Source organism: Amphibalanus amphitrite, unplaced genomic scaffold, assembly GCF_019059575.1.
Source record: "Amphibalanus amphitrite isolate SeventyFive unplaced genomic scaffold, NRLGWU_Aamphi_draft 000015F_arrow, whole genome shotgun sequence".
NCBI lineage: Eukaryota > Metazoa > Arthropoda > Thecostraca > Balanomorpha > Balanidae > Amphibalanus > Amphibalanus amphitrite.
In genome coordinates, this window is record NW_024881511.1 from 887,299 (window position 1) to 901,521 (window position 14,223).

At 54.9% G+C, this 14,223-nt stretch overlaps 2 protein-coding genes across 4 annotated transcripts in view; one reads left to right on the forward strand and one right to left on the reverse strand.

Annotated features, from left to right (window-relative positions):
* Positions 1-3,237, forward strand: part of LOC122385749 (leucine-rich repeat-containing protein 24-like) — a 63,305-nt gene extending 60,068 nt beyond the window's left edge. For both annotated transcript variants that reach the window (XM_043374238.1, XM_043374245.1), the window contains one exon: positions 91-3,237. In XM_043374238.1, coding sequence (XP_043230173.1) covers positions 138-2,378 — 2,241 coding nt within the window. In that variant the 5' untranslated portion in view covers positions 91-137 and the 3' untranslated portion in view covers positions 2,379-3,237. The remainder of the gene's footprint in view (positions 1-90) is intronic.
* A 454-nt stretch (positions 3,238-3,691) lies between these two features.
* LOC122385767 (serine/threonine-protein phosphatase 6 regulatory subunit 3-like) lies at positions 3,692-14,111 on the reverse strand. 2 transcript variants are annotated; one of them, XM_043374257.1, is made up of 17 exons: positions 13,887-14,111; positions 12,330-12,397; positions 11,941-12,020; positions 11,264-11,537; positions 10,842-10,979; positions 10,367-10,548; positions 9,795-10,200; positions 9,331-9,456; positions 9,074-9,159; positions 8,621-8,810; positions 8,199-8,294; positions 7,897-7,970; positions 6,997-7,484; positions 6,531-6,635; positions 6,147-6,255; positions 4,661-4,744; positions 3,692-4,337 (listed from the first exon to the last, which is right to left on the reverse strand). In XM_043374257.1, exons 2-17 carry the CDS (start codon positions 12,387-12,389, stop codon positions 4,253-4,255), a joined length of 2,583 nt encoding a protein of 860 aa, XP_043230192.1. In that variant the 5' UTR covers positions 12,390-12,397; positions 13,887-14,111; the 3' UTR covers positions 3,692-4,252. The 2 variants fall into 2 exon arrangements, with proteins under 2 accessions (XP_043230192.1, XP_043230200.1); XM_043374265.1 differs by having other exon boundaries at positions 12,330-12,452; positions 13,887-14,074.
* Between the last annotated feature and the right edge of the window lie 112 nt (positions 14,112-14,223).

Consider the following 14,223-nt stretch of genomic DNA (forward strand, 5'->3'; position numbering starts at 1 on the left):
CTTTCCGGCTAATCGTGTTTCCCCTGTACCGTTGTCCCTGAAGGTGTGAAGTGTCGGCTGCCTGTGACCATTGCCGTCTCTCCGTTCCAGTGTCGGCGGGAGCTCCAGCACAGACCGCTCGCCGTGCTGTGTCTCCAATGGCGGCCCCGGAGCGGCGTGCGGCACCGGCCGTGCGCCCTCTTCTGCTTCTACTGCTGACGGTTCTACCGGCGACAGCAGACTTCACCACATCCTGCCCAGACGCCTGCAAATGTATGTGGGTGTCGGGCAAACGGCAGGCCGACTGCACGGACATCGGGCTGACGTCGGTTCCGCGCGGTCTCAGCTCGGATATCCAGGTGCTGGACCTGTCCGGCACGGCCATCCAGGAGCTGCCCAAGGACGTCTTCCGTCAGGTGGGGCTGGAGCACCTGCAGAAACTCTACATCCGCCGCTCCCGGCTGTCTAATGTGCACCCGCACGCGTTCCGCGGCCTGGGACTGCTCATCGAACTGGATCTGTCCGACAATGTGATCGAGAAACTGCCGCCGGACGCGTTCGCCGACAACGACAAGCTGCGACAGCTGCTGCTGGCCGGCAACCCGCTGGGATCGCTGCCGGCGTTCCAGTTTCCCCCGTTGCCACACCTGCAGCGGCTTGATCTCAGTCGCTGCCGAATCGCCGGCCTGGCCGCCAAGACGTTCGCCAACCTGCCTGAGCTGGAGAAGCTCAACTTGCACTCGAACGAGCTGTCAGTGCTCGAGAGTGACGCGCTACAGTCGTTGTCGCAGCTCAAGTGGCTGACTCTTCACAACAACCCGTGGCGGTGCGACTGCCACCTGCGTCTGCTGCGAGACTGGCTCCTGGAGCGGTCCCTCTACCAGGAGGACACGCGCTGTGCCGAGCCCGAGCGTCTGGCCTCTCGCAGCTGGAGTGGCGTCCGATCGGACGAGTTCGCCTGCCGACCGCAGATCCAAATACCCGAGCCGCATGTGGTGGCAGAGGTCGGCCAGAACGTGACACTGCGCTGCCAGATATCTGGCAACCCGGCTCCGACCACCAACTGGGTGATGAGCGGTCGCATCATCAGCAACAACACCCGCATCCCCTTCACCGGCCAGTCTTACGTGATCCACGAGCAGGGTACCGTGGACCGATGGACCTCGCTCACAGTGACCAACGTCAACACGCAGGACGCCGGCCAGTACCTCTGCGTGGGCGTCAACCCGGGCGGCGTGGTGGAACGCAACGTTACGCTGACGTTCGCTGGTGGCGCGGTACCAGGTCCTGTGCCTGGCACTGATACGACGATCGGCGGTGGAGGCGGCGGAGAGGGCGGTATGCTGAGTCGGCCGCTGCTGCTCGGTATCGTCGTGGGTGGTGTGGCGCTGCTGCTGTTACTGCTGATGATTACACTCGTCTGTTGCTACTGCCGCGGCCGGCGGCACGGCGGGAAGGGAGCGCCGGACGAGCTGCCGTCCGACATGACGGCGCCCGTCACTGAGCACAAGCCGGACCGGATCGGTGACTACGAGAAGGTGCCGCAGACGGACATTGAGATGGAGCGGGTGCGCCGTCCGGCCGGGCTGGCCCACCCGCCGCCGCGCCGCGCCGGCTCCTACTCTGTCGATGACGAGCGCAGTCGGCGCTACAGCCTGCCCGACTCGCCGATGACATGGGACGGGCGTCGGGCGCGCGACTACCCGGACCTCCTGCCGCGCCGGGCGGGCCGCAGCTCCCCGGCGGGCAGCTCCACCGGCTCCGTACAGCCCGAACAGGCCTACCTACTGGCCGGCCCGCAGCCGCGGCTGGCGCCGGCACCGGCGGCTCGCGGCGTGAGGCCCGGCTACGTGACGCTGCCGCGGCCGCGCCGCCAGAGAACCCCCAGCTGGGGAAGCACTGCGAGCCGAGGCGGCGGAGGAGTGGCCAACGAGCCCATTTACGACACTCTGGGACCGCGCACTACTGCGGATGGCAGCTCACGGCTGAGTCTGAGCGCCGCCGGACCGGACACGCTACCGCCGTACTATGTGGCAGTGGAGGGTCCGCCCCCGCCGCGCGGCCCGGCTCGCTCGCACAACGCCAGTGCCGACCTGATCGAGCCCGTGCAGGAGGAGCCGGAGGAATGGGAGGAGACTCCTCCTCAGCCGCTGTCCAGCACGCTGCCGCTGGGCCTTGCCGACGCGGCCAGCACACCATCCCCTCCGAGCCGTGTCGAGCCGGTGGGCATCCTGCCACCACCCAGCCGCTTCGAGCCGGGCAACCTGCAGCGCAAAGTGACGCCGCCGGTACCGCCCAAACCCAAGAAGATCACGCCGCCCGTGATGCCCAAGCCGGTGCTGAACGGTACCCGGGTGATGGCGTTCCAGGATGAGAGCGAGGACGGCACAGAGGTGTGATTGACCCCGGGACTCGCTGCTTGAATGTGATAGACGTCGTGTGGGGCGGGCCGCCGTGAGCCGGGCGGCGATATGCTCTGGACACGGCCTGCCCGACCGATCTCGTTGGATGTCGCTCGTCGACCTCTGAGCTTCCGCAGTCGCCGAGCTGAGCTGCCGGAGAGCGGCCAAAGAGCTGTCTCCGTGGTGATGAACCCGTGACCACCGACCGGCGGCGTCTGGTCAGACTCGCGGCTGTAAGAGCGTGTTCCTAGCGACTGACGGCGTAGGCGCCGCGCGTCGACCTCGTCAGTGTACTTATGGGGAGTATATGTTGTCATTGTATGCGATTTACATTTGTTGTCAATACCCAGTGCTGTTATATTCTTTATTATTGAGTTTGCCGGACGTATACAGTCACAATTGTGTGGATCATGTGTCTTGTGCGCCGCCGAACCTTTACGGTTTCACTTAGCTGCTGGATGACTGGGAAGAGTCTATGACCTCTGTGGCGAGGACGCCCATTAGGCGACCCGTGTCGGGGTCACCCGAGGTCACCGCCGGTCAACAGGGTGGCCACCTTTTCCGGCCTCACCTGCGCTGAATACCGAGACGAGCTGAAGAGGTCAGCGCTACATCAATCGCCCTTCTTGCGACGCGCAAAAACGGCAGATTGTTTACATTGTTGGACGCATTTATACTCTGGCCGCGGATGGCTTTTTGTTAGTTGTCTGGCGTGCGGCGATCGTGTGGCCGTCGCGTGTCGCTTGTGCGCCGCGCGGCCCACAGCGAGCCTGCTGAACCGCTGCGCTAGATGTGTCATATACCGCATCCATATTTTTGTGAATACATCGTGCATTTTACAGAGCACTTAGGCGTTTCTGAAGGTTTTTCTATTACACTATTTTAGCCTAGCGTTGTAGTCTACTGTAGTGGACCAATGTAAACAGAACTTTCAGAATCGCGAACGCCGTCTCAAACGTCTGGCTCACGTGAAAGATGCTGTGCTAATTCAGAAGTTTTAATAAGTCGCAGAAAAACGTTTGAAGACCGTTTGGACTTTTCCGCGGAGTGACTTTACATTTAGTCTCAGCATATTTAGCTAATTAGTGTCGTTCCCCGAGCATTCCATACTTCAAAATGTGCAGTTGTCATGCTTCAATAGGTTCGAAAGAGTGCAGCTGCGATATCAAGCATTTCCTCGAGCAGCCAGGCCGTCCGCGGCGACCGCCACATCACCGCCTGCCGTTCACCTTCTGCCGGCCCGTGAGCTGCTCTTCCCGGCGCGACCTGTTTGCGCATGGTCCGCCGCCACGTGACCCCACAAAAACGCCTCTCGCTCCGGCGCGTTGCCCTGTATTGGTGCCTCGTCACACTACCCGCTCGCTCGTGCAGACTGCAGATCACCGGTCGGCTCACTAGCGCCCCTGGCGGACGCGCGCCGAGGCTTCGACAACGGCCGGTCACTGAACCAACATAGGGTGGGCCGGCGAGCGCAGAGACCAATTTGGCACACAACAAACCCGGCGCGCGCAATGTACCGCCCAGCAGATCAAACCTAAAACAACCAGAAACGCCTCTGGAATGTACATAACATACAGACTCAGCAGATAAAACAATGCGCGCGCTAGCATGAATAAAAATTACGCACGGCTGCGGTTAAAGGGGTACAAAATGCCCGCAGCACCACTGTTCAGTTGTCAACCCAGGATCTAAGAGCTAAGATCAGCCGCATGGTCGCAGTCTGTGTTTATCGTGCCCCCCCCCCCCCCCGCTCTCATCTGATACAGACACGCTCGCCATCACGCACCATACACATCGCGTCACAGAGGCGTTGTACTCGGGCGGACGTCGCCTATGGACAACAGAGTGGTCGGCCGCGGCCGCTCGAGCCGCTAGTCCGTCAGTGTGGAGCCGCTCTCCGAGCCCGTCACAGGGGCGCCGGAGTCGGCAGAGGTGGCCGAGCCAGTGCCCTCAGAGCTGGAAGAGACGCAAGATAGCTTACTACATGACTGACCCCAACGATGCACTGAAGTTACTCTTGCAACAGTGTTAACTAGTCATCTTACTGCCAGTAGAAAAGCGTACCTAATCAAGATACATCACCACGGTAGCACATTAAATGAATAAATCGATCACTTTTTATCGTAGGGCTCACGCTAAATTGTGCCAGTCCTTGGATCAAGCTAAATGCATTTGATGTGACGGAAAGTGGGACTCATCTTGGCACCTATAATCACTTTCTCTGGTCTCATCTTCTTGGAGGGTTCGTTTTGCTGCTTTAGGGCATTGGAGAGGCTCACCTGACGTCCATTCTGGGACTGTCCGGGCCGGCGGGGCCGCTCTGCGCCGACGAAACCGCACCTGAGCCGCCATCAGACGAGGCACTGCAACAGAGACGAGGAGCCTGGTCAGACACCGATATACACGCGAGTCCGGTCAGACACTGTAACATACTACCGGGATCCCTATCAGACACTGACCAGACTCCAGGAAACCCGTCAGACACTATCAAACTACGCGGACCGGGTAAGACACTAACATCCCTCGTTCGGAAACTACAGACCCATGAAGCCCGGCCAAGCCCCCGTCAAACCCCGCCAGACACAGACCCCATTCTGGCCGCTCTGTTTCAGCTCTGATAGGCAAGCTGCGCTGTTATGGTATTGGTGACCGAGTGTTGTCTTGGATTGAATCATTCCTGGATGACAGAATGCAGCAAGTGTCCCTATATGGAAACCTGTCAGATTTGGTCCCTGTGCGCAGTGGTGTGCCCCAAGGCTCAGTGTTGGGCCCATTGCTCTTCTTGCTCTATGTCAATGACTTGCCAGATGCTGTCACTTCAAATGTGCGAATGTTTGCAGATGACACAAAGCTGTTCTCAGGCATCTCTTCTGAACATGATGTGCGGACATTGCAGGCAGACCTGAACGCCCTCGTGGAATGGTCTAGAACTTGGCAGCTGCCATTTAACGAGAATAAGTGCAAAGTGCTTCATGTTGGTGCAGCCAAGGACCACCACTCATTTCAAATGGGGTCGGACAGACTGACAAACACGTCAGTCGAGAGAGACCTGGGTGTGCAGGTCGACTCAATCTTGAAGTTTCGACAGCAAGCGTCTACGGCGGTCTTCAAAGCGTCTCAAGTTCTTGCCGTCATCCGCCGGTCCTTCGCCTTTTTAGATGAATTTACCCTGCCTCTTCTGTTCAAATCTCTCGTGCGGCCTCACCTGGAGTTCAGCAGTCTTGTTTGGGGTCCGTTCAATAGAGCTGATCAGAAGGCAGTCGAAAGGGTTCAAAGAAGAGCCACCCGGTTAGTGGTGAGCATCCGCCACCTTCCATATCCTGAAAGGCTGAAGAGACTGAAGCTCCCGTCACTGTACTATCGGCGTAGACGCATGGATATGATTCACGCATACAAGATGCTGCACGGCCACGTTGATACTGATCCTTCAGAGCTTCTGGCAACGAATCCTGAAAGGCGAACTCGGGGTCACACACTTAAACTACGGAAGCCTCGTGCAACCTGCCGTGCCAGACTGAATTCATTTTCTGTGCGGTGTATTAACGATTGGAACGGGCTTCCAGCAGAAATTGTACATTCGCCCTCAGTCAACGTCTTTAAGAACAGGCTGGATGCACACTGGGAGTCGATCTGGTACTCCACTCCTGTAACAGACTGAGTACTAAGTGAAGTTATGGAAATCGGCGAGAACGGGCCCTACAGGACATCGTGCCTCTTGCCCCGATAACACGAAGAAGAAGAAGAAGAAGCTCTATCGTCTCTCACCTCTGCTGCGGTGTCAGTCGGTCCGAGACGGCCCCGCTGGGGTCGGCTGACGAATCTGTGTCGGGACGCGGCGGGGAGGTCACCATGGGCACCGAACCAACAGCGCTGCCTGAAACACCGGCACCCACGGACACGGGTTACAGTCGCCTGTGTTCCTTACGGCATACAGGAATATAGGACGGTCATGACCACGGTCATGGCCGGCTGGTTTACTTACGGCATATGGGGATAGAAAGACACAAACTGCCATGAGTTCTACACAGACCGGTCGGCGACCATGACACATAATACTACCAGTGTCTCTCACGCAAGCCATTCGTTTCCCCTCGAATCTGAAGCGACACGACTTAGTCCTCTGTGTCCAAGACAGTCCCTCAAGCTCACCGAAAGCGTCGCCACTGTTGAAATCCACCGGGAAGTGAGGTGATCCACTGCCAGGCGGCCGCGGAGGCGCCACGCCGGGCGACGACTGAGAGTCGGGACTGACACCTACGAAACAGAGCGAAGGTCACAGACGGCAGGTGCAGACAGGGAAGCCATTAACACGGACGCAGGCTTTACGGTTACGGGAGGCACGTGCAAGGAAAGCCGGGCGGCAAGTAGAGGGCATAACACGCTAAAATAAAATGGTGTCTGCAAGAAACTATCCTATGCCATCATCCAACTCAACCTGGAAATTCTACGAAGTAGCTCAGTCTGCCCAGCTCAGCACGCAAGAATATCAGACTGGACACCAGGTTACTCAAAATTCTCCCCCACAAAAGGCCCTTAGTCATACCTCACACCACACTCAGCTCCACACTGCAACCGTACCAAGCACGGTATCCCATCATCTCCCCACCTGACTCACCCTGCAGTGCGGCGGCCGGCGGCGGTAGCAGCGGCGGCGACGGCGGCCGCGCGCTCGGAGCCGAGAACGCGTCAAAGTTGGCCCAGTCGCGCTCGGCGCTGAGGTCGGCCGCCGGCGCCGACTGCCACACGTTGGCCTCGGTGGACGAGGGGGGAGAGGTGGCCCACGGGTCACTACTATCGGCGGCGCCGGACGAGGCTCCCCAGGGGTCGCCGGCGTCGGCGGCGGCCGGCGCGGACGCCCACGGGTCGCTGGTGTCCACCTCCATCCGGAGTCGGCCGTCCTCTCCCTCCTCCTCGTCCTCATCTTCGTCACTGCTGGAGCTGGAGACGCCGTGGGACGGCCAGCCGGCCGAGCCCACCGGGCCACCCAAACCGCCCAGCCGCTCGGCGCAGTGCTGCTCGAACAGCTCAGAGGCGCCGGGCCGGGACTCGGCCTCCGCCGCCAGGGAGAGCAGGCCGGCGGCGCCCAGCGGGCCCAGGCCCGAGCTGCGGGGACGAGAGTACGGTCAGAAGGGTACTTCTGCACTGCACCGTGAATTTGTGCACTGCACCACAAGGAAACGCTCAGAGTATTTAACTATGGTAGTTACATGCTGCTCAACAGCCGCACATCAAGCAGCACCGTGCGAAATGATAACTTTACACCGACCGGCCAGCCGGTAGCAGCCGGCGGAAATGCAGTTACACTGCACTGGCTGGATACGATATGAATCATCCAGACAGGACTATCCTCGCCCTACAGCTGTTCGGTTCCACGCTCAGTTGTGCAATTCAACACATCGTACCTAACCGTATCCACTGTGTGCCCCGTGCACACACGTAGCCAACAGTGCGGTGTTCTGCGTGTTGCCTCAATTGATCGTGTTAACCCTCCTGATCCTGAGCACCAGACACTGACCTGAGATCCCGAAACTCGTCATCTGCGCGACCGAACGCGTCCGGCAGACCACCCGATGAGCTGTCGCCCATGGCCTGTAGGAAACAGAAACGTACGAAATGGTATCAGCAAGTGCTCAAGGACAGCTTATGTCCGCCGTGAGTTTATCATAAAGCAGAGACGGATCCTAAACATTACGCTGCATACATCTTTCAGGGCAGAATGTAGGCTCACCAAAAGTAAACAACTCACGCCAGATTGACGATGTGTACAGGGTTGACCGTGAGTCAATTGACTTTCAGAACACCAGAGTCGTACCGTACCTTCATGAGCGCGGCTGTGAACTGTTGTGACTCGGAGACTCCACGGAAGTCGGAGTCACTGCTCGAGTCGTGCCTCTGGTCCGGCATCACCACCGGCTGAAACGAAGAGACTCGGTGAGGACAGGACCGACAGCTGACAATGTGGACACATGCACCATCCATCGGGCAGCGAGCTGGGGGCTGGAGACCCGTTTCCTGCCGTCTATTGAGCCAAGCTACATAACAGACCCCGGGCTAACCGATTCCTGAGTACAGAGTCCGGCTGTCCGCGTGGCGAGCAAACATCAGTCAGCATTCACATTATACAGCCCTCCCCTCCCGACTGCCATCCCGTCCAACACCACAGCCGAGTTCAAACCTACCCATTCGATCCCCACACAGCGACCCTTTAATCCCTTTCCTCCCCGCGGCGTCCGACTAACCCTATTGAGTTCGTTGATGCGCGGCAGCTGAGTGTCTGTGAAGGAGTGCCACCCGGACCGCACGTGTTCAGGCAGCTGGTCAATGAGTCGTCGCAGTAGCTCGCTGTTCGGTCCCGAGTCCATGGCGGCCACGACCTTGTTGGCCATGCTGATGAGGTGGCCGCCGTAACCGCGCAGCGACCGCCAGCACCTGAGTGGGACGGCATAGAGGGAGTGAGGGGAAATCAGACAGAGTGAGCAAAAGATGCAGACAGGGAGGAGCTAAGATGGTGCATTTGAAATGCTGTCATGATAGCCACTCTACAACGATATGCTGTTGAAAAATGCATGAAGCAAGTACTCAGTCATAACCGATACCCCAAATAGCAGCTCGGTTCGTTTAATAACAGAATGCAGGCAGGCAGCATACCACAGCGCTGTGAACCAGTGACACTGTAATATGTCAATGCTTACCGGTTCTCATCACACTTCTCTGTGGTTGCATCTTTCTCCTCCATTCCTTGCAGGATTCTCTGAATAAGCCTCGAGGTGGTAAATAGCTGAGAAAGAAACGAATGAATCAGACACACTGAGTCAAAACATTTTTTAGCAAAAAAAAAAAAGAGAGAGAAAATTACCGCATTCAAAGAAGGCTGCACCAAGAACCTTGCTGATTCAGCACTACGAACGCAAGTTACCTCTAGTTTGATATCACAAATGCACGCAGATACCTGTTCGAGCAGCGGATGGGAGCTGGCATCCTCAGTCTCCTGCGGTGCGGACTCCAGAATCAGGCTCACGCACTGCTCGACTTGGGAGTGCAAAAAGTTGTTCAGAGTAAAGTGGAAAAACAGATCCTGTCGGCAAAAAAGAACGATACATCAGTCTTCAAATTGACAAAGTACACTTGCCTACAGTGCTTCATGGTAATCTGGTCATGCTTATTGCGTGATATGATGCTCAAGTTTGAAGTTACAACCTTATCTCATAGCTACTCAGGTTACAAACATAATTTGGTTTGTAACCCCGGACTTTGTAACCTAACACTTCCTGCTTGCTTTGGTTACATTAATTAACGCCATGAAAAAGAGACATCATATCAGCCGCGGCTCAACATGGAACAGTCACCATGAATAGCAATCACATCGCAGTTTCCAATGTAGCCTGTTCCGCCGGACGCAGACTCGTCTCTCACCAGAAGCACATCCACGGTCCCCAGCGCGGCCAGCTGGGCGCGCACGGCCGGCCGGCCGGTGGCCAGGAGGGCGACTATCAGGCGCGCCACCTGCAGACGAGTGGCGCCCAGCGGCGGGCTCAGCCGGCCCCAGCTGGTCACCAGGTCGGGCCGCGCCGGCGGAGAGACCAGGGTCTGGTGGAGCGCCGGCAGGCGGCTCAGCAGCGCCGATACCGCCACGGACACACAGGGCGGGTCGCCGCCGGTCGGGGTGGCGTCCTCTGAGCTCAGGCCCGTGGCGGAGACGGTCGGGGCGACGACGCCCGGGTCCAGCAGCGGCAGGAGCACGTGGATGGCGTTCACCAGACCGGCCTCTGTGCGGCCGCCGGCCAGCACCGCGTCCACCAGCGACGAGACAAACTCCTCGCTGAAAACGCGGACAACCGTACAGTCAGGGATAAGAGTTGGTCTCCTTATTTACTGGATCATAAAACATGTTTAAATCAGCTTTTCTTCATAAACTGAAACACAACTATAAAACCCCTTCCAATCCTCTCACCACCATTTCGCTCGCCCGCGGTTCCGGAGCTCACCTCTCGATGGAGGCCAGCAGCGGGTTGGGCTCGCGCTCGTCGGGCGCCTGCTGCATGGCCAGCTGCCGTCCGCAGGCGATGGCTGCTGTCAGCACTACCGCCGCGTTCGCCTGTCGTTCGGGCTGCTCGGCGTCCCCAACCAGGAGCGCCAGCCGCGGCACCAGACGCCGCTCCGTCAGCCACTGGCGGCCGGCGGCGACCCGTCAGCAGGGGGTTACGACAGCGGCCCGAGAGAGGTAGCCACAGTCCCAACACAGCACACAGTCTAATGGTACAGAGCTGTACAATACATATTTACACCCAACTGCACACAAGCCAAATTAACGTCAAAATCAGCGTCATCAGCACGTCCTCCTGACATATGGGCAACTATTTCACACGCCGGTCACGGCAAGCTTCTCACTACACTCTGCACTCCCAACGTCCTGTGAATTAGCCAAATATCCGACCATCGGCGGCACGCAGAGTAACTCACCGTGAAGGTGGCCTGTCGCGGCTCGGTGTCCTCAATCCCGGAGACAAGGTGACACAGCAGGTCCATGATGGCTGAGGTAGCCAGGTGCTGGAGGATATGGTCGACAAACTGCTCCTGCGAGCGCAGGTACTCGAGCACCTGGCGAGGAATAGTCAAATTCGTCGTCAAAGATTTAGAGAAGCTCATCAGATAGAGAGAAGCCCATCGGCCCAGACCCAGCACGACAAAATATTGAGGTGGTCATTTGGCTCTCACAGATATTCGTTTATATAAAGCCTTTGCTTCTCATATCGGCTAGGCCAGTCCCAGGTCATCCCGCGCTAAGAAGATCTGCATCTTGTTCCAGCCCATCTCCAACTATAAATTTGTTAAGTTCTGTCTCACCTTCCTGTTTCTTCGTGCCGTCCCACGTCGTCACCCACCTGGTCGGTCCTCCTGGCCAGCAGCAGTGACAGTGTGCGCGACAGGAAGCTGGCCAGCAGCGGGTTGAGCGGCGTCGGCTGGTGCAGCGGCGCGCACAGCCGGTCGAGCAGGGCGCGATCGGAGGCCAGCCGGTCCAGGACGGCCGGGATGGCGCACTGGACCACCTCGCAGGCCAGGTTCGGGTGCCGGTACTGCGTGGTGAGCTCGGCGCCGGCCGGCGGCTCAGTGACCAGACGCTCCACCAGGGCGGACAGCACCTCCGGCCGCGTCAGGCTGCAGGCACACACATCGATCAGTGACGCTACGTCCACAACTTCAGACGCGTACTTACGCGTTAGAAAGAAAGATCGAAACAAAAAGATGGTCAGAAATTCGTCGGGCCATAAACGCCGAGCATGCGATCATTTGAGTCGTGGAAAGAAGCACATTCGAAGGAGACAGTTCAAACAAATTGGCTTCAGGCGCTAACAATAATTCAGCCCTAAGGGTTAAGTTAAAGCAACATAATTTGTTTTCTCAGCGCATAGTTTATAGCCTTGTCCATGCGTCACCCAGTTCGCCAGTCATAGCTATGTCGGCGGACTTTACCCTTATCTCACACAATGCATGATGCATACCATTACTTATTTTCTATCTAGGACCAATGAGGGCTCCACTTTCTCTTTTAGCAACTTACAACTCGACCACTTTGCTGTTTTGCGCCTTGCACTCTTGGATAACATCATCTTCATCGAGGAGCTGCTCCAGAGTGGCATCCTGAGAACGAAACAGGCAGGTTCATCATATTATGGACGATTTCGCTGGACTAAGCCATGCTGGGCCCAAAGCTTAACCTCAAGCAATTACATAAGTTCTGGCTTTCATCCTCACATAAATGACAGGATACAGCTTTTTACTGTTGCACAACACCAATTAAGAAAATGGGTGAGCTGGTAAACAAGTCAAAAGTAGCAGTTGCTATTTGGTTATTCAGCTTCCTGCACAACAACAATAAAAGCATCATTAGCATGCCTATATGCATCAAGTGATAATAGAACGGCTGTAGCCTTCATACAAGCTACTCACCTCTTTATCTAAAAGCTGGTCAACACTTGCAGAAGTAGCTACATGAGACTGCCAGAACATATTTGCACCTGCAAAGATGTTTGACATTAATGTGTATTTCATGTTTTCGCAAACTGGATATACCTGAAAATGTCAGAACAAACACTCTTAAATTGTTACACATTGCTTGGATATCTAATAAAAATGATTTGGCATTTTGGGAATTCATGCTACTACCTGGCCATTGGTGACAAGTTTATGTATTTCTTGCATGCCTCTCAGGATAAAGAACAGCATGCTTACCACAAAATTTGTGAGCCTCCAACTTAAGTTCATATAAAAAAGCAGCCACATATATCACATTCACCATTCTCACAGCTCAGCAGTTACTTATCAAGTCATTAATAGGACTCCACATAGGCAATCAAAATTCCAGCTAACATTTGCTGGAAGGTAAGGGTGCAAGCATTCACACAATTTTAGCTACATACTAACTAATGCTGACTCATCTGGTAAGACAGGTGATTTAGCCAAAAACTGCTAGCCCCAGTTCATATTGTTGTGCATGCTACTCTTCCTGGGCAGCTTCATGGTTGCCTGTTAGACAGCAACTTTCAATGGACACTGTAGGTGCAGGTCAAGTAATGAACTAAGCTATGAAGATGCTGGCATTGCTATTACTCACTCAGCTATGCAAAGCCAGCATATGTGCTTTCAAGAAACACAGATGCAGGCCAGCAAGGCTCAGCAGCAGAAACAATGTTTGTTATGGCTTTTTGCACATGACAAACCATATCTAAATGCCACAACAAATTTTGTATGTTGTAGGTTGTAGGTTCTAGGTTGTAGGCTGGTTAGGTGTAGGTAAGGTTACGTCAGGTTTGATGGTTTTGTTCTGTATTTACTGTGAACAGACATGCGATGAATCATGAGATAGGGGTAATGGACCACGTGGCATATGTGATACACACCCAATTTGATTTTACCATCACATTGCCTTGCCCATCATATTTGAATTTACCATTACAATCACACCTGCCCAGGAAAGGGAAGTTTTTACAAAATATAGGCAATTTAACATTTTTAACGTTCATCACTCAACATTTTAGGTGTAAATATAATGAAAAACCAAAACCTGCTGTTAATTGATGTTTTCAAAATAGGGCCAAGAAAATAGGAATTCTTTTATTTTTATTCTCTTCTTAAGAAATTGTCTTTTGCTTGCCCTTTTTTAATAGATCTATTAGCATGAGGCTTAAATTTTTCATAACATTTATATTTAAAGTCATGAGCCTCATACGAGCAGTAACACTGTCACTCACAAACTTGACAGGAGCCAACACTACAGACCTTCAGCCTCAAAAAAATTTCCGTGCATCTTAAGTAAATAGGTAAAGTTAAAACCACACTTTCTTGCTCGCCATTTTCACCACAAAACAGGCAAATTTTTCAAAATCGATCATCTACATTGGAAAGGCGCGGTAAATGTAACCGATAGTTAAAACATTGTAAAAATGAAAACGCGACAAAGATGAATTACGATGCAATCCCATCAAAATACAGCCCACCTCCAAATACCTGAATCTTGAAGGCTGTTACCGTTGTATATGCAAACAAATAAAACGAGTTCTTATCTCCACATCCGTGTACCACTACAACCAAACTACAACGGATTCCTAAAATATCAATCCAGGCGCATTTGCACGCCCCCAAATTGATGATTATGCGATTACAATTACGAGTTTACGAATCGCCACGCCCCGCGTGGATTGTCCATGAAGGTAATACAATACAATACAATACAATGTTCAAGGTTCAACATATTCAAAACACTAATATGACTCGATCAGGACAATTCACGAGTCTATGCTTTGGTTAAGGACAGTTTTAGACTGCTTTTTTGCATTTAATTAAA